This window comes from Cherax quadricarinatus, chromosome 25, assembly GCF_038502225.1.
Source record: "Cherax quadricarinatus isolate ZL_2023a chromosome 25, ASM3850222v1, whole genome shotgun sequence".
Taxonomy (NCBI): domain Eukaryota; kingdom Metazoa; phylum Arthropoda; class Malacostraca; order Decapoda; family Parastacidae; genus Cherax; species Cherax quadricarinatus.
In genome coordinates this window covers 29,125,572-29,149,362 of record NC_091316.1, presented here as the reverse complement: position 1 = coordinate 29,149,362, position 23,791 = coordinate 29,125,572, and the positions used below count along the sequence as shown (strand labels likewise).

The window sequence follows — 23,791 nt, the reverse complement described above, 5'->3', positions numbered from 1 at the left end:
AGGGATGCCTACAGCACTAATTCGTGTGATGTACCTAGAGTCGACATGTTTGGTGTGAGAAGCACGAGCGGTCTGGACAATAGAGAAATAGTGTGTGTGGTGGGTGTGTGCTTCTTGTGAATAAATTTCAACTTGCTCCCCCAAAAAATAAACTTTTCAGTATCAGGAAACGTAAAAGCCACAAAATGGAAATGTAATAACAAAGAGTGACGAATATTAAGAACAAATAGTAGAGACATAGACAGTATAGAGCTCACGGAGGCAAATTTTATAGAGGTAGTAAGAAATGCTATCTTCCCTGATGGGTAGCAAGTTATGAGGAGTGACAGAAGAAATAGAAAAGGTGGAGCAGTAGCTTTAGTAATTAGAAAACAATGGAGTTTTGAGCATCAAGGGATTAATAAGGACGAGTCACACTCTTACTCACTAATCACACTCAAGACTGAGTGACCGATGGTAGTGATAGCAGAAAATTACTACCGAAACTTAACAGCCGGAGACCATGACAGGAAAATGATGACAGCAATCGTAGACACAAAAGTAGAAGGCAAGACATGAGGAATGCAAAATAATTAATCGTGATAAACTTTAACTACAAGGAGATAGACTGGAGGAAACTAGACCCGCATGTTGGAGGTAATGAAAAACTTCTTGGGTCAGCATTTCTGCACAACCATCAGAGGCAGTAGAGGGAATGAACCTTGCATTCACACTAAGTGACAGTGACTTAGGGGACAGAATACGAGAGGCCCGTTGATTCTAGAAATATCGCGGCACTGAGTTTCAGTCACCATGTGGAAGTAATTTTCAGTCCATCAGTCTTATAGAAAGTACAGCACAGGGCCGTAGACGTGGATTATATACTGTAATCAGGTGAGGCGAAGTAGGACGAGGCAGGGTCATAGTGGTACCATCCACTAGTCGAAGTAGGTTTTATACCCTTCTGATTTATATTGGACTGATGAAGCCACTGTATGGCGAAACGTTTCCTCAATAAAGATTCCCATATATTGCATAAGTACCTTAATCTTCCACTTCTTGTAGAAGTGCATGGTCCCGTTGGTCAGAGCTTCATGTGTGATTTTCGCTCACTTTGAGGTGGGCCAAAACGACATGGTTCGAATCCTTGGCTAGTCGCAGTGTTGTTATTCATTAATACCACTCGTTTCTGGTTACAATAATATATATATATACATATATATATATATATATATATATATATATATATATATATATATATATATATATATATATATATATATATATATATATATATATATATATATATATATATATATATATATATATATATATACATACATATATATATATATATATATATATATATATATATATGCTGCTCGTGAGACTAGCACACCAAACGTGGAGTAGAATGAAATTAGCTAAAAGGCACCCACACCACCGTATGTCCTCGGATGATGATAAAACACCTAGCTCTGCTGGGTGCGTCATTCTTGTATTAAGTGTATCATAAGACTTAAAGAATCTTTGAGGGCAATTGAGAATGTTTTGTTTTAACATAGAGTTATATACCATTCCCTTACTAATATTAATTTCATCAGAGGATAAATCAGAAAATTTTTCAAAGTTACAAAAGGCTTTTGCAATTTCAACATTATTAAGTTTTTTTGAAGTTGCAAAACTTAGGCCAAAACCTAGAGCAGCAGTTGTATGTTTGTCTAAAATTTCATCTGATAAGTTAATTACAAAATTGTTATTAGCATGCTTTGTCCAATCACTATTTTCAATTAAAATGTCTAATTTTCTTTGTAGTTTGTTTTTGAGTTCATTACAAATTCTTCTGAGGCAAAGATGAATTAGTCAAACAATTTACTTCCACTAATCCATCTTTACCTTACATGTATGGACTAATAAAAACACACAAACCAGGGAATCCAGTCAGACCAATTATTAGCTCCATAGGATCAGTTTCATATAAATTATCCAAATGGCTTGTTGATATTTTGAGCCCTATTGTTGGCAAAATTTCTAACTTTAATGTTAAAAACAACAGATTTAGTTGATAAATTAAGCTCCTTGACTGACTTAAATGATTTTAACATGGTTAGTTTTGATGTTACTTCCTCGTTTACGAAAGTTCCTGTTGATGATTTATTAAGTTTCTTATCTGAAGAACTCGTTAATTATGATTTACCATTACCAGTTCCTACCATCATTAAACTTATTAAACTTTGCATTGTTGATGCAAAATTTGTATTTAATGATAAGTTTTACACTCAGAAGTTTGGTATGGCAATGGGAAATCCTCTTTCACCTGTTCTTAGTAACCTATACATGGATTTTTTTGAAACAAGGTTGCTTATCACAATCCTCCCTAATAGAGCAAAATGGTTCAGATATGTTGATGATATTTTGTGTCTTATGCCCAAAAACGTAGATATACACCAGTTCCTTGGCAAATTAAATAGCTTAGCCCATTCTATAAACTTTACTTTGAATTTAAAGAAAATAACTCATTGTCTTTTTTAGATGTTTTAATTATTAAGGATAATAATAAATTCAAATTTAAAATTTACGGAAAACCTACAAATAACTGTTCCTATGTCCACTATTATTCTTCGCATCAAGATAGAGTTAAACTGTCTGTTTTCTCATCAATGTTTTTGAGAGCTTTACGAATTTGTAGTCCAGAGTTCATAGATGAGGAAATATCCAAAATTTATGAAATATGTAATGATTTGAAATACCCAAGAAATGTAATTGATAAATCTTTTAAAGTTGCAAGAAATACTTTTTACAATCCAAAAAGGGACAACCAGCCTTATTCAAATAAAAATTTGTTGGTTCTCCCTTACCATGAAAACTTGGTTGATATGCCTTCTCTTCTTAAGACTTTTAATATTAAAGTTGAACATTAAAATGGTATAAAATACCGACAGGTTGTTAGGTAAGACACATATGCAACAGTAGGTATCTTTATTATGAAACGTTTCGCCTACACAGTAGGCTTCTTCAGTCAAGTACAGAAAAGTTGATAGAAGCAGAAGATACTTGAAGACGATGTAATCAGTCCATCACCCTTAAAGTTTTGAGGTGGTCAGTCCCTCAGTCTGGAGAAGAGCATTGTTCCATAGTATGAAACAATATGGAGATGAAGTGACAGGATGGAGCTTTTTATAGCGCCAAGAGGTGAGACGTAGGCCACTAGGAGAGGTAAGAACTCAGATGTTGAGAGGTCAGGTCCCTCTCAAATCCAGCCGCTCTCACTAGTGGAAGTTGTCGAAGTTGATTGCAGGTCTGTACCAAGATACCCTTGTGTTGCAGTGTCTGACAGATTGAACATTAAAATGGTATAAAATACCGACAGGTTGTTAGGTAAGACACATATGCAACAGTTAGGTATCTTTATTATGAAACGTTTCGCCTACACAGTAGGCTTCTTCAGTCAAGTACAGAAAAGTTGATAGAAGCAGAAGATACTTGAAGATACTGTTGCATATGTGTCTTACCTAACAACCTGTCGGTATTTTATACCATTTTAATGTTCAATCTGTCAGACACTGCAACACAAGGGTATCTTGGTACAGACCTGCAATCAACTTCGACAACTTCGACTAGTGAGAGCGGCTGGATTTGAGAGGGACCTGACCTCTCAACATCTGAGTTCTTACCTCTCCTAGTGGTCTACGTCTCACCTCTTGGCGCTATAAAAAGCTCCATCCTGTCACTTCATCTCCATATTGTTTCATACTATGGAACAATGCTCTTCTCCAGACTGAGGGACTGACCACCTCAAAACTTTAAGGGTGATGGACTGATTACATCGTCTTCAAGTATCTTCTGCTTCTATCAACTTTTCTGTACTTGACTGAAGAAGCCTACTGTGTAGGCGAAACGTTTCATAATAAAGATACCTAACTGTTGCATATGTGTCTTACCTAACAACCTGTCGGTATTTTATACCATTTTAATGTTCAATCTGTCAGACACTGCAACACAAGGGTATCTTGGTACAGACCTGCAATCAACTTCGACAACTTCCACTAGTGAGAGCGGCTGGATTTGAGAGGGACCTGACCTCTCAACATCTGAGTTCTTACCTCTCCTAGTGGCCTACGTCTCACCTCTTGGCGCTATAAAAAGCTCCATCCTGTCACTTCATCTCCATATTGTTTCATACTATGGAACAATGCTCTTCTCCAGACTGAGGGACTGACCACCTCAAAACTTTAAGGGTGATGGACTGATTACATCGTCTTCAAGTATCTTCTGCTTCTATCAACTTTTCTGTACTTGACTGAAGAAGCCTACTGTGTAGGCGAAACGTTTCATAATAAAGATACCTAACTGTTGCATATGTGTCTTACCTAACAACCTGTCGGTATTTTATACCATTTTAATGTTCAATCTGTCAGACACTGCAACACAAGGGTATCTTGGTACAGACCTGCAATCAACTTCGACAACTTCCACTAGTGAGAGCGGCTGGATTTGAGAGGGACCTGACCTCTCAACATCTGAGTTCTTACCTCTCCTAGTGGCCTACGTCTCACCTCTTGGCGCTATAAAAAGCTCCATCCTGTCACTTCATCTCCATATTGTTTCATACTATGGAACAATGCTCTTCTCCAGACTGAGGGACTGACCACCTCAAAACTTTAAGGGTGAAGGACTGATTACATCGTCTTCAAGTATCTTCTGCTTCTATCAACTTTTCTGTACTTGACTGAAGAAGCCTACTGTGTAGGCGAAACGTTTCATAATAAAGATACCTAACTGTTGCATATGTGTCTTACCTAACAATATTAAAGTTGTATTCAAAAATCTTGATGCAGTAAAAAAAACTTTCGTTAAAGAATTCCCCCCCAAAATGCTGATGGATGTGTCTATAAGATTCCTTGTAAAATTTGCGATAAAGTTTATTACGGTCAAACTGGTAAAAATCTCGAACTAAGATTAAAGCAACATAAATATAGCATTAGAACTGGACAAGATTCCAATGCTCTATTTATTCATGTAAGATATTTTAGCCATCCAATTGATTTTCAAAAAGTTGAGAAAGTAGTATCAAGCAAGTCCATGGTCGATAGGAATATAATTGAGTCTTGTTTCATAAAAAGCAGTTTTGACAATAATATGAATATTTCCTTTGGTTTATATAAATTATATCCATTTATAATTAATAGAATTTGGGAAGAATTTAATAATACATTGAACAAATAATAATTTCTAAAATTCTTATTTCTTGGGTAGAATAGTTTGTTGGTAGGTTGTGTGAAGGACCTGTCTAGTTGGGCCGGCGGGCTTGCTGCAGTGTTCCCTTTCTTATGAGTCGTGCGTCAGGTGTTTCTTTGTTGTGGGATCTGACAGTGAGGTGTGGGCCACCCCTTATATACCTTCCTTTGATGCTTTACTTTCATTGTTCCTTGATAATGTGAGTAGTCACGAAAGCGCTTGGAATTTCTCTATTATTTCACAGTGGTTGTTTTGCATATTCTGAAATCACCTGTTTACTGTGATCTTATTGCATATATGTATATATATATATATATATATATATATATATATATATATATATATATATATATATATATATATATATATATATATATATATATATATATATATATATATATATATATATATATATATATATATATATATATATATATATAGATAGATAGATAGATAGATAGATAGATAGATAGATATACATATATAATGTCCATAAGGTTTGTTGGATACAGTTGAAGTACACATACATATTGGTATGGGTTTGTCAAAAATTATTATGTAAAAATCTCATCCACCTCCATAAAGCTGGCTTGCGTACCCAGGATATAGCATGTACTGCTCCTCTAAACTACAGCACTGAGTCCCTGGAATAGAAAACTAGCCGTTCTGAGATCCCTAGTTACTCTGACGAGTCTTTTTCAAACTTCTTGATCCAGACCAGGTCGCAGGGGTGTTGACCTCCGGAAACCTCTCAAGGTATAATTCAGGTATCTCCTTAAGGAATTTAGACATATCAGGGATAGATATCAGCCAGTGTGGATGTACATGTGTAGTCCTAAACTACCTTTTTGCCATGTTCCGTGGCTTGAAGGTTAATTCCATCTGCACTCATTTGATTGCCGTCAGATCTACAGAGTTAGGGTGCCTCCCTTATTACTGGGCATCCTAAATTACAATACTCCTCTTAATGATATTCGTAATCTCTTCATGCCTCGTAATATTACCCTTGGATCTACAGCATGCAAGACTATGGTACCTGAATCGGTCTGCCGATTCACTCCCGCAAATACACCTGTGTTTATCGAGAAGAGGGGTGGCAAGGCGAAGGGCAATACCTATGCAGATGGTTTGTGGGTCAAGGCGTGTGCCATGGGAGGAGCTGAGGACAGCCGACAGAAAATTTCCTGTATGAAGAGCTCTCACTGCCAGGAAGTAGGCTCTGTCCTTCCCTGATACACTGTGAAACACTGTTAGGGTCATGTTCTCTTCTATTGGGCTATTCAGTTGAGTGTTTTTAATTGTTGGGGGAAGCAGGTCCTGTTTCAAAGCCTGTTAGATTATCCTACAGCCTGGCTCCGTCAATGAACTTTTGGTTACGTACTCCATCATTGTTCCTGTGTTTAGGGAGAATCGCTGCTAAAGTCGACTGGGTGCCACACATGAAGACAGGAAAGCAGGTAATGCAATCTGTGATACACTATCTACTAGTTTGACTGGAAGTGTAGGATTGTCCCACTGTCCGTCTTCTAGATTAAGATTGGATATTTTTGTAAAAATCTGCCTCAAGATATTGTCGTATTCATGCAGAATAGGATTCTCATATGAGGGTGCACATTTTAGGAAATATATTAACCTGGGTAGACTCAAGTAATTTGCGAAAAGGTGTAATGCATCGTGGGTGTCAAGATTGCCTATTCATTGTTCCATCTTTCTCAAATCATTTAGTTTTTTCTTGAGAATTGAAGCAATGACATCCTCCAAGCAAGACGCCGTTTGTGGGAGCAATAATTCACGCGCCTGATAGTATTGCATGCAGTGCGTAGATCACTTGTTGACTGGCTGAGATGATTTCACATTTAGATGGACTGAGGGTGAGTTTCATTTCCTGTCCCCTTGTCATCACCTGCGCAAGATCATCTAGAAGAGACACCCTTGTGAACTCCAGATGTTTAGCTCACTGGTCAGCCTGACAATAATTTCTCTAACATGTTGTTAAATTAGACACATGTGCAACTCTTGGGTATCTTTATTGAGGAAACGTTTCGCCACACAGTGGCTTCATCAGTCCATACAAAGGATAAACTTGAAGAACAGGAGGAGAATGAGGTAATCAGTCCCTCAGCCTTGAGTCGATGTGGTCAGTCTATCAGTCTTGAATAGAATACGGCATAGGAGCGGAGAAGCAGCTTATGAACCGTATGGCAGGAGAGGTGCAGCAGTCGTAAGTGGTGTCACATTTGTCCAATGTGGAAGTAGGTCGTGCCCAAGGGTTAGGCAAGCGAAGAATTCCCAAGTATTAAGATCCCAAGAAGTTGCAGTGTCTGACAGGATTGTAGATGAATGGTTCAAAGAACCGACATGTTGTTAAATTAGACACATGTGCAACTCTTGGGTATCTTTATTGAGGAAACGTTTCGCCACGCAGTGGCTTCATCAGTCCATACAAAGGATAAACTTGAAGAACAGGAGGAGAATGAGGTAATCAGTCCCTCAGCCTTGAGTCGATGTGGTCAGTCCATCAATCTTGAATAGAATACGGCATAGGAGCGGAGAAACAGCTTATAAACCGTATGGCAGAAGAGGTGCAGCAGTCGTAGGTGGTGTCCTGTTCTTCAAGTTTATCCTTTGTATGGACTGATGAAGCCACTGTATGGCGAAACGTTTCCTCAATAAAGATACCCAAGAGATGCACATGTGTCTAATTTAACATGTCGGTTCTTTGAGCCATTCATCTACAATTTCCCTAACAGTTATGCAGAAGAAAAATGGCGCGAGAGTAACCCTTTTGTTGGACCTCCTTCGATGAAGTGATTTCAATCTCTCCAAACAGGAGCATATACGCACATGCTTTCTCACAGGCGCACATGTACTTTAATCTCTAGGGGAGTATGGGGTTTTAAGCAGGTTTCTTACTACTTAAAGTAATAGCACTGCTCTGTTCCAATTGACGTGACCTCCACTATCTTTGATGTGCCTCCCAATGACCAGGGCACAAGTTTATGAAATTAAATTTCAATTCAGATAATTTAAAATTCATAATTGATGAGGTGATGTGAAATTAAACAATATTTTATTTTATATAACTACTTGATTTATTTGTTAATTTTCAGTAACAAGATCAACTGTGGCAGTAATCGATTATTTGCCATAACACAGCACTGCTGGCACTGACTCTTCTAAATTCTTATTTGTGTTAAAATGTGCAGATCTTTAAACTTCTACCTGCAGGACCCAGTACCAGCAGAGTCATGGGTGGGTGTTAAAGATGGATCGAAGATGCCCCAACCATGTCTTCAGGTACCCTTAAGAGCTGCAACCCTTGGACAAAGACTGTCTCCTGAGAATTTCCTTGGCTCTGAGGACTGCCTTTACCTCAACGTTTATACTCCTGCGGTGAGTCACCATAACTTCAATGTTTTCTTAGTTTCTGGGGTTTTTGAAGGCCTGAAACTGTCATTGATTCTAATATAGTCTAAATTTCTGCACGGTATTGTCTTTGAAGTTATTAGAAAGATCTCTTGATTTGCAGGTTTTGTTTTGAGATTATTTCGTGAGTGTACGAAAACTCAGCTAGACATATAAAGTGTGTTAGACGTAATTGTATTTCTTACTATACAATTTTCGAAAACCATACTTGCAACGGAATTTTTTTTATTATTTTTAACATATCTCAGAGATGCAGTGATGTTCTGCAGTAGATAACAGACAGTGACTGATGACATTCTTGATTTTTTGAGTCTTAAAATTTAAGTCTAAAACATATTGAATATTTCATCTGAATGATAACAAGTGTTAGCCACAACTGAATTATGACATCACTCAGAGCAAAGTTATTAATAATGAATGATATCTTAACACAGAACCGAGGTCTTTATCTATTCATAATTTAAAAATTAGTGATTAGGAGAGTGAGCGTTTTTTGTTTTTAGTAAAAGGGACTCAGGGGAATATTTTTGCACCATTCCTCCTTCCCGTATTGTTTTTAATATTAAGTCTCTTTGCAAACTTTCATTCCTTCAGTTGTCTGCTGTATGATCTTTACGAGTGTAACGTTTCCTTATGAATACAGTATCTAGAGATTCTAATTTGAAATGTTATTTCAGAGCCTTATTTCTACCTATCTTTCATTCACGACTTATTATAACCCATAACGTTTCATTCTCATTCTTACATAACCCATCACCTTTTATTTTAAGCCGTAATGTAACCATTCATTTTAAGCTCTAATGTAATTCATTAACCTCTCTTTCATCGTCTAGTACATATACACTTACTTTTCATTTAATATTTAATAATGTCATGCTCTTAAGAATAAATTTTCCTTTCACCTTTCCTTTCAAATGCTCTACTGTTCTCATAAAAAATAAAACATTTCATACTGCAGGATAAGAGCCCCGAATCCGAGCTGCCAGTGATGGTATACATCCATGGCGGAGCTTTCTTCGGTGGGGCAGCTAATCACTACTCCCCATCAGCTCTCCTTAACCATGATGTTGTACTGGTGATAATCCAGTACAGGCTAGGTGTTATGGGTGAGTACTCAGCTTCTGGGGGTTCAATACAAACTGGGTAGTATGCTATTGATGCTTCATTACAGAGTGGGTGTTATGAATAAGTATTGGTTATGAATATTGTTATGAATAAGTATTGGTGGTGCACCAAAGGCTGGGGTGCTATGGGTGAGTATTGAGGAACTGGCTGGTTTTAAATGAAAGTACTCAGCTACTCGTGGTACTGGCTAGGTGTTATGTGTAAGTGCTCAGCTACTCGTAAGGCAGCACAGGCTAGGTGCTTAGGGTTAGTAATGACCTACTGGTAAGCCGATATAGGCAAAGTGTTTACATCAATCTTTTGGGGAGCTACCACAGGCAGGGTGTTATGGATGATTACTAATCTACTAGCGGTATAGTACAGGCCCGGAGTTATGAGTGAATATTCAGTTTCTGGTGGTCCAGTACAGGCTGAGTGTGATGGGTGAGTACTCTTGTACTGGTGTTGTGGTCCATAGTTCAAGATCAGATTTTCTCACCAATTGGTCCACTGAAGTAGCGAGGTAATGGGAGAGGGATTGGGCAAACAATGATCCCATTAGGCACCGAGGTGAGAGGAACTGGGTAACGGGGCCAAGATATTGGTTACATTTTTGTTTTCTGAATCGTGGATAATATATACAACGGGTCTTTCCAGGATGTACATCCCCTTGTTTTAATCGATGATATTAGTTTAATGAACTGTTGGCTCTGTTCAGTATCTTGGTCTTAGTTCTCACCTGACACTACTGCAGTGCTATTCCTCAGTTAATGATGCGGGAGTGTAAGCAGCAATGAACTATATCCTCCTGCTGCCTGCATATTTGTGTTCCTGTCCTGAGTCTGAAGGTCACGTTTGCTTCACCACACACACAGTGATGTTAACACTTGCCCAGGTGGTGCTCTGGGGTCTATGAAGTTTTGAATGAATGAGGTCTTGTCGTAACCAACTACTGTCATGTCAACCTTACAGAAGATGGAGTTGAGAAGGAAAGGAATAACACGTTACCCATACTAGACACTATTCTTATCAAGGATGAGAATACTTTCAAACACATGGTTTACGAAAAAGCCACGAATAAAGAATGATTTGATACATTATTTCTCCACCAGAATCATAATACAATTTTCATTTTCTGAAGACAAGTTAAAATAAAAATATAAAGGAGGGAGAGAAAAACTTTACGGACGCCTTAACCACCCTTACGTTTATGCTACATATCATCAATTCTTTCAAAAAGAAATTCCATTCTCATTCACGCCACTCTCACGGAAACCTCCAACATCTATTAATGTCCTGTCTGCTCCACAGGCAGTTTCCCATTACTATATCCTTCCATCTTCCGTAAAGCCACATGGACATAGCTGTCGTAACCATCAAAGCCATGAAAAATATCACTGTATCTCACAGACACAAAAGCATTCCATATGGTGAATACAGCAAAGTTTACAGTAATGAAATCGGACATAACCTCCAGACTTTCCTGCAGGAACACAGATACGCATGCAGCATGAAGTATACCAACAAAGTCTGTGTCATTCACTGCAGTCTACTCTCCCAAATGAACCTGGGAGCAGCACTGCAGTTGTATAAGGAAGAAGACAGAACCATTTCCAAAATAACTAAGACAGCCAAACCTTATTTAATTAATATCATCGAGCAAAACAAGGCATGGAAATGTTAGCAGAACTCATAGCTCACGTTGTATGTGAATGATATAATAAAATTTTATTTTTATTAACACATCGGCCACTTCTCACCAAGGTAGGGTGACCCGAAAAAGAAAAAAAAACTTTCATCATCACTGTCTTGTTAGAAGCGCGGTTACACAATAGTTATAAAACTGCAGCTTATCAACACCCTCCTTCAGAGTGCGGGCACTGTACTTCCTACCTCTAGGACTCAAGTCCGGTCTGCCAGTGTCACTAAATCTATTCCTAAATGTTACCTTGCTCACACTCCAACAGCACGTCAAGTCATAAAAACCACTTGTTTAAAGTCGCACACCAAACCTCCTTTACCTCCTCTTTCCAATCCTTCCTAGGCTATCCTCTACCTCATTACAGATTTACATGCTCTCCAAGTCATTCTAATTTGTTTCATCCTCTCTAAATGTCCAAACCACCTCAACAACTCCTCCTTATCCCTCTGGATAATATTTTAAGTAAGCCTACACCTACTCCAAATTTCCACACCATGGATTCTCTGCATTATATCCACACCACACATTACCATCAAACACGACATCTACACTGCCTCCAGCCTTCTCCTAGTTGCAGCATTCACAACCCATGCTTCATACATATTAGAGCGTTGATATAACTGCACCCTAATACACTCCCCATCTCTGCTTCCATGGATAACATTCTTTGTCTCATAAACTCCTCAGTGCACTACTCACCTTTTCTCCCTCATCAGTTCCATGATGTACATCGTCTTTCATGGTCTCATCTGCTGACAGGTCCACTCCCAAATATCTGAATATATTCACTTCCTCCATGCTCCCTCCAATTTGATATGCAATTTTTCATTACTTAATATTTTTGATACCCTCATCATTACTCTTTCCTATGTTCACTTTTACTATCCTTCTTTTACATACCCTACCAAATTCGTCCACCAACCTCTGCAACCTCTCTTCAGAATCTCCCAAGAGCACAGAGTCATCAGCAAAGAGCAACTGTGACAACTTCCACTCCGTGTTAGATTCTTTATCTTTTAATCGCACACCTTATTCCAACGCACGGGCAGTCACTTATCTTACAACCCCATCTATAAATATATTGAACAACCATGATATCACGCTTCCTGTCTAACACCTACTTTTACTTGGAAATAATCTCTCTCTCTCTCTCTCTCTCTCTCTCTCTCTCTCTCTCTCTCTCTCTCTCTCTCTCTCTCTCTCTCTCTCTCTCTCTCTCTCTCTCTCTCTCTCTCTCTCTCTCTTCCCTACGTACTGTAACCTGAACCTCACTATCCTCGAAAAAACTCTTCACTGCTTTTAGTAACATACCTCCTATTCAGACATTTGAACCTTTTGCCTCATTGCTCCCCTATTCACGCTATAATATGCCTTTCTCAAATCGATTAGCGCTACAAAAACCTCTTAATCCTTAACTAAATACTATTCTTTAATATGTTTCACTATAAACACTTGGTCTACACATCCCCTATCCTTCCTAAAGCCTCCTTGTTCATCTGCGATTTTGCTCCTTAATTTACTCTTAATTCTTTCAATAATAACTCTGCCATACACTTTACCAGGTATACTCAACAGGCTTATTATCCTATATTTTTTACACTCTCTTTTGTCCCCTTTGCCTTTATACAAAATGTACTATGCATGCTCTCTGTCAATCCCTAGAGACCTTACCTTTTTCCTAACCACTCCAAAACTATATCCCCACCTGCTTTTATCATTTCTTTCTTTATCCCATCAATCCCAGCTGCTTTACTCTCTTTCATTCTACCCACTGTCTCACGCACTTCCCCCCACATTCACAACTAACTCTTCCTCACTCCTACAAGATGTCAAGATGTCATTCCTCCCTGCCAAATACACGAAATCACAGCTTCACTATTTTCGTCAACATTTAATAGTAACTCAGAATATTCCTTCCATCTTCCCAATTCCTCTAACTCTCCATCTTATAACTCTCCTGACCTATTTTAACTGTCACATTCATTCGTTCCCTAGGCTTTCTCAACTTATTAATCTCAAAAAATTTTCTTACTCTCAATAAAAGTTGTTGATTGTATGTCACCCAATCTCTCATTTGCTTTTACATTCTCTCATTTGCTTTTACATTCTCTCATTTCCTTTTACATTCTTAATTAACCTCTCTTTTTCTCTCCTTACATTCCTCCCTCCTTGTATCGCTTCTACTTTGTATAAACTTCTCATATGCTAAATTTTTCTCTCTTGCTGCTCTCTTTAATTCATCATTCCACCAGTCACTATTCTTCCCTCCCACACCCGCTCTCCTGTAACCACGAACTTCTGCTGAACACTCTGACACTACGTTCTTTTAATTCGGCCCTAAACCTCTTCATCTCCATTGCCTATACTTGCAACAGCCCATCTTCCTTCCAATAGTTGTTTATCTTACCCTTGGTTTATAAACCTTCACCCCTCTCTCTTACTTGCTGATTCCATTTTCCTTGCATCGCATCTACCTTTTACTCTCACTGTAGCTACAACTAAAAAGTGATCTGATGTATCTGTGGCCCATCTATAAACATGTACATCTTGAAGTCAACCCATCAGCGTTTCATCCAGCAATACATAGTCCAAATAACTACTGTCATTACGCTCTTTATCATATCTTGTGCACTTATCCTTTTTTAAGTGTATTACGTATATCCAAACCACTTTGTACACAACGTTCAGTCAAAGGACCCCCCCCCTCCTGTTATCATTTGCATCTGACACCCCAAACTTACTTACCACACCCTCTCTAACCCTTTCTCCCACTTTAGCACTTAGGTCTCCTATCACAATTACTCTCTTACTTGGTTCAAAGATTCCTAAACGTTCCCTTATTATGTCCCAAAATCTTTCTCTCCTCTGCACTTCTCTTCTCCTGGTGCATACTTATTATAACCCACTTTTCACATCCGACTTTTATTTTATTCCACATAATTTTTGAATCTATACATTTACATTCCCTCTTCTCTTTCCACAATTGATCCTTCAACATTATTGCTACCCCTTACTTAGTTCTAACTCTTTCAGATACTCATGACTTATTAATCCCATTTATTTCTCCCCACTGAAACTCCCCTACTCCCTTCAACTTTGTTTTACTTAGAGCTAGGACATCCAACTTCTATTCATTCATAACAATAGCAATAGCATCTCGTTCTTACCATCTACACTACATTCACGTACATTCAAACATCCCGGTCTTATAATTTTTTTTCATCTTCTCTTTTTTAGTAATTTATTCTGAAGGGGTTACTAGCCTATTACTCCCAGCATTTTAGTTGCCTCCTACGACATTCATGGCTATCAGACGAAAGATTCTGTTCCACTTCCCCATTGTTATAACCTGCCTGCCCTTCCTCTCACATCGGTAACAAATCCAAGAGGGCCCTGTTTAGATGGCGGATTAGGTTCCAGGCTACCGCCGTAAAGCAAATGGCCCTTTTTATCTTTAAAATGAATAAAAATGCCTGGTAATAAGTTTACACTATGATATATTAAGTTAATAATAGAACTAGGTCAGAAAAAAATAAAAAGTAAAATGTCTATGCAGTACACTCATTACTTACCTTAAAATATTTTTGACCTTAATGTAGGGAGAGAGGTGAGTAGTATTTACTGAAGGAAGTCAGATGAAACAAGCCTCTGTTTGCTTCGACTTTATCTTTAGCAACTTCTTCACCTCTCACAGCCATCATAAAACTGAAGAGACTTAGGGACTTGGACTGGATAATGGCTCGGCTCAAAGGCACATTGTGATTAGCTTGGTCCTCGATCCATGTTAGTAAAAGTTTTGTCATATCAGCAATAAGGTTATCACGTTCTTTTTATAACTTTACTTTTCACTGGTTAAGCACTTTTAATTTCCTGCAACACTTTTTCCATAGAGTTCAATTAAAGTAAGAGCCTTATTAGGTAATAACTTTAAAACACTTGAATCTTTTGAAAGTTTTCAGATGGAACCGGGAAAGACGCAGAGCTCCCGGCAACACCCAGTTTTACTTGTAGAAATAACGATTATTATTATTATTATTATTATTATTATTATTATTATTATTATTATTATTATTATTATTATTATTATTATTATTATTATTATTGTTGTTGTTGTTATTTTTATTATTATATAACACCGATCGGAGGGTGCTCCATAAATGTGTATATGGTGTTAGTGTTTTGGGAGGACGGTGGTATTTTTACGTATTTGACATGTATGTACTGGCCGCCGCTGATACCTGTTCATATCGCACTATTTGTGAAGATTTTTATCTCACAATACAGACACCTTACATTGTTTACAAGTTGTCTTCAGGTTGGTGCAGACGAATACATAGCAGCTAAACTCCCATTCCCATGCAACATACCCTTAAGAGCGAATGACACTATGAGTGGCATGCAAGCAAAAGTTTTCGTTTCACTGGGCGAGGATTCGGGTTCAATTCCTGGAGTGGGTAGAAGCATTAGGCGTGTTTTTTTACACCGGTTATCTATGTTCTCCATTAGTAAAATGGGTACCTGGGTGTTAGTCTACTGGTGTGGGTCGCATCCTGGGACAAAACAGACCTAGTTTGCCCGAAATGCTCTACATAACAGGCGGCTTTCTATGTAGTAGTATGTCATTGATGCAGCAACACACCTAAAGCCAATAATAACCCAACAAAAAGCTGCAGTAAGAATAATCACTAAATCCCATCCGTGGCAACAACCTCCCCGCCACTCTTCATAGATCTAAACTTACTCCCTGTTCAGAACATTCACTCTTACTACTGTGCAATCTATATCTACAGGACCTTAAATTCCAATATTAACCTTGACCTAAAACACTTTCTTGATAGTTGTGACAGGATCTACAGGCATAACACCAGACACAAACATCTCTATGACATTCCTCGTAATCGACTAAACCTTTACAAAAATTCTATGCATTTCAAAGGACCTAAAATCTGGAACACCCTACCTGAAAACTCTAGAACTGCAGACACATACATCACTTTCAAAACTACAGTTAGAAAACATCTTATCTCCCTGATACACCCCGACAACTAACTACATGATAACCACCTGGTGGTTCACAATTACACTCACTCACCCACTGACTATAAACCCAGAAATACTAATCTTAATCTTAAAATAATAAATCCTAACTAGTCATAAGTTTGCCTATGATACTCCAATATAGACACTTTGTATTGTGTCAAAACAAAAGCATTCACATTGCTAAACTCACAAATTATGATGTAGTCACTTAGCCTTAATACCATTATCTATAAGGATTTAATGTTAAGAATTAATCTAAGTCTGCCCGAAATGCCTAGCCATGCTAGGTGTCCTAGTGGCCCCCTCTGTAATTAGTATTTTATAACATGTAAACCACACAATACCCAAACCCTGTAAACCGCACATTGTAACCCTTATAGAGAATAAACTTGAATTGAATTGAATTGAACTGAATTGTACATGTACTTGTGGATTTTTTTTTTTTATTTGCCGGTATTCTCCCGGCCCGGGTCTTTTCCAAGTAGTGGTGACCCGGCCTTGGCTCCCTATCTGGGGAGTGTCTCGAGACTTAAGTCTCCCATGGGAGGAGGTACAAGTACCTCCTCATCTTTGGGACCAAGTGTCCCCGATAAAGATATTATTATTATTATTATTATTATTATTATTATTATTATTATTATTATTATTATTATTATTATTATTATTATTATTATTATTATTATTACTATCATTATTATATTATTATTATTTTTCGAAAGCAATATTTTTCTACAGTCCACCCAAAGAAATACTATACACAGTTTCTCTAGTGATGTTGTACTTGAGAAAACGAGTTATAGTAATTATTGTCGTACACTCCTTTAATTAAGCCCGCCACGCTACCACACCGCACAATTACGTAAGTAAGTAAGTAAGTAAGTTTATTCAGGTATACACAAATACAGTTACATAGAATTATCATACATAGCAGCATATGTGTAGAGAACCTAGGATAACCCAAAAAAGTCAGACAGAGTGACTTATTTCCATTGGGGTCCTTTTACCTTATTATTATAATATAAAGGTTATAATATTTTCTTATTATTCTATAATGAAGATAACATCTTATTATCATACTAAAAATACTATCTACTACACGAGGGTCATTAAGACTATCTACAATACGAGGGTCATTACTAGGAATAAGGTAAAATTTACACGTATGTTAGATAAAAAAGAGAAAATCATTCCCCTCCCTTTCTGTAGCTTCATTCATCAGACACCTTTTGGCACTCTTCTTGAACTGGTTCATGCTATGACTGGCTTTGACATGTGCGGGTAGTCTGTTCCATTCCTTTATTGCTGTACAATAAAAGGTGTTTGAAGCCTGGCCAATGACTGTGGGTACTACAAAGTTGTGCTCTCTCCCCCTAGTACTATGATTGCTTTGGTTCCCAACCTTGACAAAATTGACAGCAAGATATTCTGGACACTGTTTGTGAGCAATTTTATAAGCATGATTTAGCTTCAGTTATTTTACTCTGTCTTCAACATTCAGCATATCCAACTGCTGTAATTCATCCTGGCCTACATGTTCTCTTGGTCCCAGCCCCAGGATGAATCTTACGATTTTGTTCTGGGTGATTTGCAGTCTATCTTTCAGTTTTTTTGTCAAGGCAGAGTGCCATGAAGAGCATGCATAATCCATGTGGCATTGTATAAGGGCTAGACATAGGGTCCTGTGAGTCTCAGTAGGTAGACATTGTGCTTGTCTATACAGGAACTTCAGTCTGGCATTCGCTTTCTTTACTACACTGTTCCCTATCAATTCTCCTGACATGCATGGGTCAAAGGGAATTCCCACATATTTTACTGATGAAACCAAAGTGATGGGCTCCCCATTACATTGAACATTAAAGTTATTTACCCTTCTCAGTTTATGTTTCGTGCCAAAGAGAATGGCTTCAGTTTTCCCTAGGTGTAATGATAGTTTGTTGTCTACTAACCATTTGCTGCAGGACTCCAGTTCCAGTGTTAAAACATTAGCAATATCTTGTGGGTCTTTACCTGACACTGTCATCTGCATACTGTAGGAGTTTGCACTTGACACTGATAGGCATATCATTGACATAACATAAAAATAATAAGGGACCCAGAATACTACCTTGGGGAACTCCACATGTTATCGGCAGGGGTTCTGATTCTGTTTTGTTGATTTTGACTATTTGTCTCCTGTTGCTAAGGTAGGACTTAAACCAGTCTACAGAACCTATACCGATAGCTTGAAGTTTATTACATAATATATTGTGGTTGACAGTATCGAAGGCCTTTTGCAGGTCTAAGGTTACCATACCTATGAGGCTCCCCTTTGACATTTCAGTTCTCAGGTAATCCATCAGATTAATAAGGGAGGTGTCGGTTGAGTAGGATCTTCTAAAGCCCGATTGATAGCTATGGAGAATGTTGTTGTCATTAAGGTACTTAACTACTTGAGAATACGCCGCCCTCTCTAGAATTTTAGATATTATACTGAGTATACTAACAGGCCTATAGTTGCTTACATCAGACCTACTATTTTTCTTGAAGATAGGAGTAACTCTGGCCTCCTTGAACCCCTCCGGTACGGTATTAGTGGTGATTGATAGATTTATTATGTGAGCAATAGGGATTGACAGTTCAGAAGCACCATCTTTTAGGAACTTAGACGGGATGTTATCAGGGCCTGTGCTCTTAGTTGGGTTTAACCTGCTTAGTTCTTTTTGAATAAAGTCATGAGATACACTTACTAGTTGACAACTGTTTGGGGTTACCCCTTTATTGGTATAGTATGTTTGAAACTTATCAGAGTCTGTGTTAAAGGTATTTGATGCAGCTGGTAGTTTACTTACTAGTGTTGATGCAACAGATGTGTAGTATGAATTAAAGCAATTTGCCACCTTAGATGTTTCATGGCATACCTCATTATCGATAGTGAGTACTATGTTAGACCTATCTACTGGCTTATGGCTATACCCCAACTGTTTTAGTTGTTGCCAGAGCTTTCTGGGGTTATGCTTATACTCTTCAATTTTTGAGCAGTAGGTACTGCAGTGGGTACTGGATACTGACAGGTGGTTGAGGAGGTTGTGGTTGTGGAGGCTGGTGTGGTGGGTGGTTAGGTGAGGGTGGCCCTTGTTGTAGCTGAGCTGACTCAGCGGCGTGGGTACCAGCATGATCCACAACTGGTGCCTCATGGCTGGCACCACTATAACCACTACCATCTGCTGCCGCATCCACATTTCTCAACCCAGTTGCAACACAATCAACTTCATTTTCACTATCTGTGCCTGTTGTATGGCCACAGGATGTACTCGGAGATGTACTCTTTACCCCTGGAATTGCATATGGCACACTACAAGGTGCATATTCCGTCGTATATACCGACGCTTCACTGGAGAATATTCCACTTCACTCTCGCTGCTGGAACTGTTTTCAAGAGCTTGGAGTTCATATTCACTATCACTGTCATCACTATTGCTCACATCTGAGTCCTGGATATGGGAAAATACGAGTTTCCTCTTTCGTTCTGGTACAACTGAACGTGAACAAGACGGCCAAGCACCAGAGGTTGAAGGTTGAGGGTCATCTGGATTTTCCTCACTATTGCCGATATTATGGTCATTAGTTTCAGTCACAGTCTGTCTTCTCGAAACCTTGAAAGTCATCTTCACTGACACTTCCATCTGTATTAGAACTGTCACTGGGGAACAAAAGTGCCCCAATTCGCCGAGGAGTGAGGTGTTTCTTACTGCGAGGCTTGGTGAACAAGGTATACTAAAATGGCATTTCCACGATGCACCACTGGGTGCCCGATTTTTTCCTAGTGTGCACAATGACCACACAAACCCATTCTCTCATATCTAAGCCTAACAACTGTTTCCCACTTAATTTGAGGCCACTAGAATTTATGTGTCCCGGTGGCCTGGTGGCTAAAGCTCCCGCTTCACACACGGAGGGCCCGGGTTCGATTCCCGGCGGGTGGAAACATTCGACACGTTTCCTTACACCTATTGTCCTGTTCACCTAGCAGCAAATAGGTACCTGGGTTTTAGTCGACTGGTGTGGGTCGCATCCTGGGGGACAAGATTAAGGACCCCAATGGAAATAAGTTAGACAGTCCTCGATGACGCACTGACTTTCTTGGGTTATCCTGGGTGGCTAACCCTCCGGGGTTAAAAATCCGAACGAAATCTTATCTTATCTTATCTTACGGTACCAACTCTGGCCCATAAGCTGTACTAGTACGGCACCAACCCTGAAAGGGTTCAAGGAACCACTGACTCCCCTGCTTATCAAGGTAAGAATATTCTAATTGTAGGAGATTCTCTGTTAAGATACATGGACCACGCTTTTTGTAACAGAGATAGAAAGGTCAGACAGAGGGTGTGCCTTCCAGGAGCTGGTGTTGGTGACATAGTCAGCAGGTTGAATAATATTATGTCAGGCATTGGGAACGAGCCCATTATCTGTCTTAGTGCTGGAGGAAATGACATCGGGAATGACAGGAGACAGGAGCTGCTGGATAAGTATAGGTCAGCCATAGATGTAGTCAGGTCTAAGGGCGGGATCCCAATCATATATAGCATCTTGCCTAGAAGGGGAGTGAACAATGAATGGATGTCTATGGCAATTGGTATAAATTGCTAGCTAGACAGGTACTGCAAGGAACTTGCAATCCCATTCATTGATAACTGGGACATATTCTATGGCAAACGTGATATGTATGCAAGGGATGGGGTTCATCTCTCTGGGGTTGGAGTGGTTGCATTAAACAATTCGATTGAGGAGATTTTTGGTGACATGTTTAGGACTTTAAACTGATAGATTACAGTGGTATGGGTGTCTGTTAGAAGCAGTCAGGCTGCAGTATTAGGGTTGATAATAACAGATATAACCAGGATACCTCAGGGATATGTTTAAAAGACAATACTCAAAATAAAGTTGCTAGTAAAGGCAAATCAATTGATCAACAAACAAAAAGAGATCGTAGAGGGAAACGAGTGACTAGCACCCTTAAGGTTTACTATACAAATAGTAGAGTCTAAGAAATATGACAGATGAGCTAAGATTACTTGCAAGTGCAGGTAATATAGATACTATTGCTATAATAGAGACATGGTTCAACTTGAAAGATAGAGAAATGCCTTCTGAATGCAACATACAAAGTTATAAACTATTCCATACCGATAGGGTTAACAGGAAGGGTGGTGGAGTGGCGATGTAGTCAGAGATAATTTACATTGTTGTCATAGACAAGATATAAGAATAGAAACATCAAACATAAAATCTGTTTGGCTACAGTTTTTCGAGGGTTGTTAAAAGCTAATTTTGGGTGTGATTCATAGGCCCCCAAACCTTGATAGAGAGTGCAGTAAGCTGTTATGGCACGAAATTCATAAGGCATCTAGATATGAAAATGTGTTAATGGGAGATTTTAACTTTAGACAAATTGATTGGAACACTGTGACAGAAAATCTTGAGTCTAGTGACTTTCTTGAGACGGTTCAAGATTGCATTTTTAAAAACAGTTTGTGAGAGAACCAATTAGAGAAAAGAACCTGCTAATTTGGTTCTTACCAACAAAGAATCACAATTAATAATCTTGAGGTTATTGATGAGCTTGGGGAAAGCAATCACAAATCACATGGTTTCAATATATCATGGAATTACCCAGATAACTGCAATCAAGTCTCTGTCACAGACTTCCACTTGGCCGATTTCATGGCACCGAGAAATTACCTGGGTGGGTTAAATTGAGATGACCTGACAATAGGTCAGGTTGGTGGTGATAGTTGCCAAGACAACTTTTGTTCCGAGTAGGGATATTAGATCTAACAAAAATGATCCCAAATAGATGAAGAATAGATTAAAACATCTTAATGGTCAAAAGAGAGGCATATATAGGCCTATCAAAAGAGGGGACGGGCAGTTAAGAAATCAGCATGCTTAGTTAAAGAGAAAAATATAAAAAGGAATAAGAAGAACTAAAAGGGATTATGAGGCTAAGGTCGCAAGGGACTCAAAAGGGTTCTTTCAGGTATACAGAAGTAAGATTAGGGACTAGATAGGCCCACTTAAGAGTAACTCAGGTCAGGTCACTGACAGTGATTAGGATATTTGTGAAATTTTCAGTACTTCCTCTCAGTTTTTACCCAGGAAGATACTAGCGAAAATCCAGAAATAATAAGTTATGTAGAACAGGACGATAATAAACTATGCACGATTGGAGTAACTAGTGACATGGTCCTCAGACAAACAGAGAAATTAAAACCTAACTAATCCTCAGGCCCTGATGAATTGTTTGCAAGAGTTTTAAAAGAATGTAAAGAGGAACTTAGCAAACCTTTGGCTAATCTTTTCAACATACCACTACAAACTGGCATAGTGCCAGATAAGTGGAAAATGGCAAATGTAATACCTATTTACATGGCAGGTGACAGTTCCTTAACTTCGAACTATAGATCAATAAGCCTTACCTCTATAGTGGGAAAATTTGTGGAATCAATAATTGCCGAAGCAATTCGTAGCCATCTTTGAAAGGCATAAATTGATTAATGAATCTCAACACAGTTTTACAAAGGGGCGTTCCTGTCGTACGAATTTACTAACTTTTTTCACTAAGGTATTTGAGGAGGTAGTTCATGGTATTGAATATGATATTGTGCATATGGACTTCATTAAGGCTTTCGATAGTAAGTAAGTAAGTAAGTAAGTAAGTAAATTTATTCAGGTATACACAAATACAGTTACATAGAATTATCATACATAGCAGCATATGTGTAGAGAACCTAGGATAACCCAAAAAAGTCAGACAGAGTGACTTATTTCCATTGGGGTCCTTTTACCTTATTATTATAATATAAAGGTTATAATATTTTCTTATTATTCTACAATGAAGATAACATCTTATTATCATACTAAAAAGACTATCTACTACACGAGGGTCATTAAGACTATCTACAATACGAGGGTCATTACTAGGGATAAGGTAAAATTTACACGTATTTTAGCTAAAAAATAGAAAATCATTCCCCTCCCTTTCTGTAGCTTCATTCATCAGACACTTTTTGGCAGTCTTCTTGAACTGGTTCATGCTATGACTGGCTTTGGCATGTGTGGGTAGTCTGTTCCATTCCTTTATTGCTGTACAATAAAAGGTGTTTGACGCCTGGCCACTGACTGTGGGTACTACAAAGTTGTGCTCTCTCCCCCTAGTACTATGATTGCTTTGGTTCCCAACATTGACAAAATTGACAGCAAGATATTCTGGACACTGTTCGTGAGCAATTTTATAAACATGATTTAGCTTCAGTTGTTTTACTC

The 23,791-nt window shown here is 38.4% G+C and overlaps 1 protein-coding gene across 1 annotated transcript in view; it reads left to right on the top strand.

Moving 5' to 3' along the window:
• LOC128689934 (carboxylic ester hydrolase) overlaps positions 1 to 23,791 on the top strand; it is a 182,286-nt gene that overhangs the window by 43,263 nt on the left and 115,232 nt on the right. Inside the window, exons 3-4 of the mRNA XM_070088707.1 lie at positions 8,446 to 8,610; positions 9,602 to 9,749. Of these exons, the coding sequence (XP_069944808.1) occupies positions 8,446 to 8,610; positions 9,602 to 9,749 (313 nt within the window). The remainder of the gene's footprint in view (positions 1 to 8,445; positions 8,611 to 9,601; positions 9,750 to 23,791) is intronic.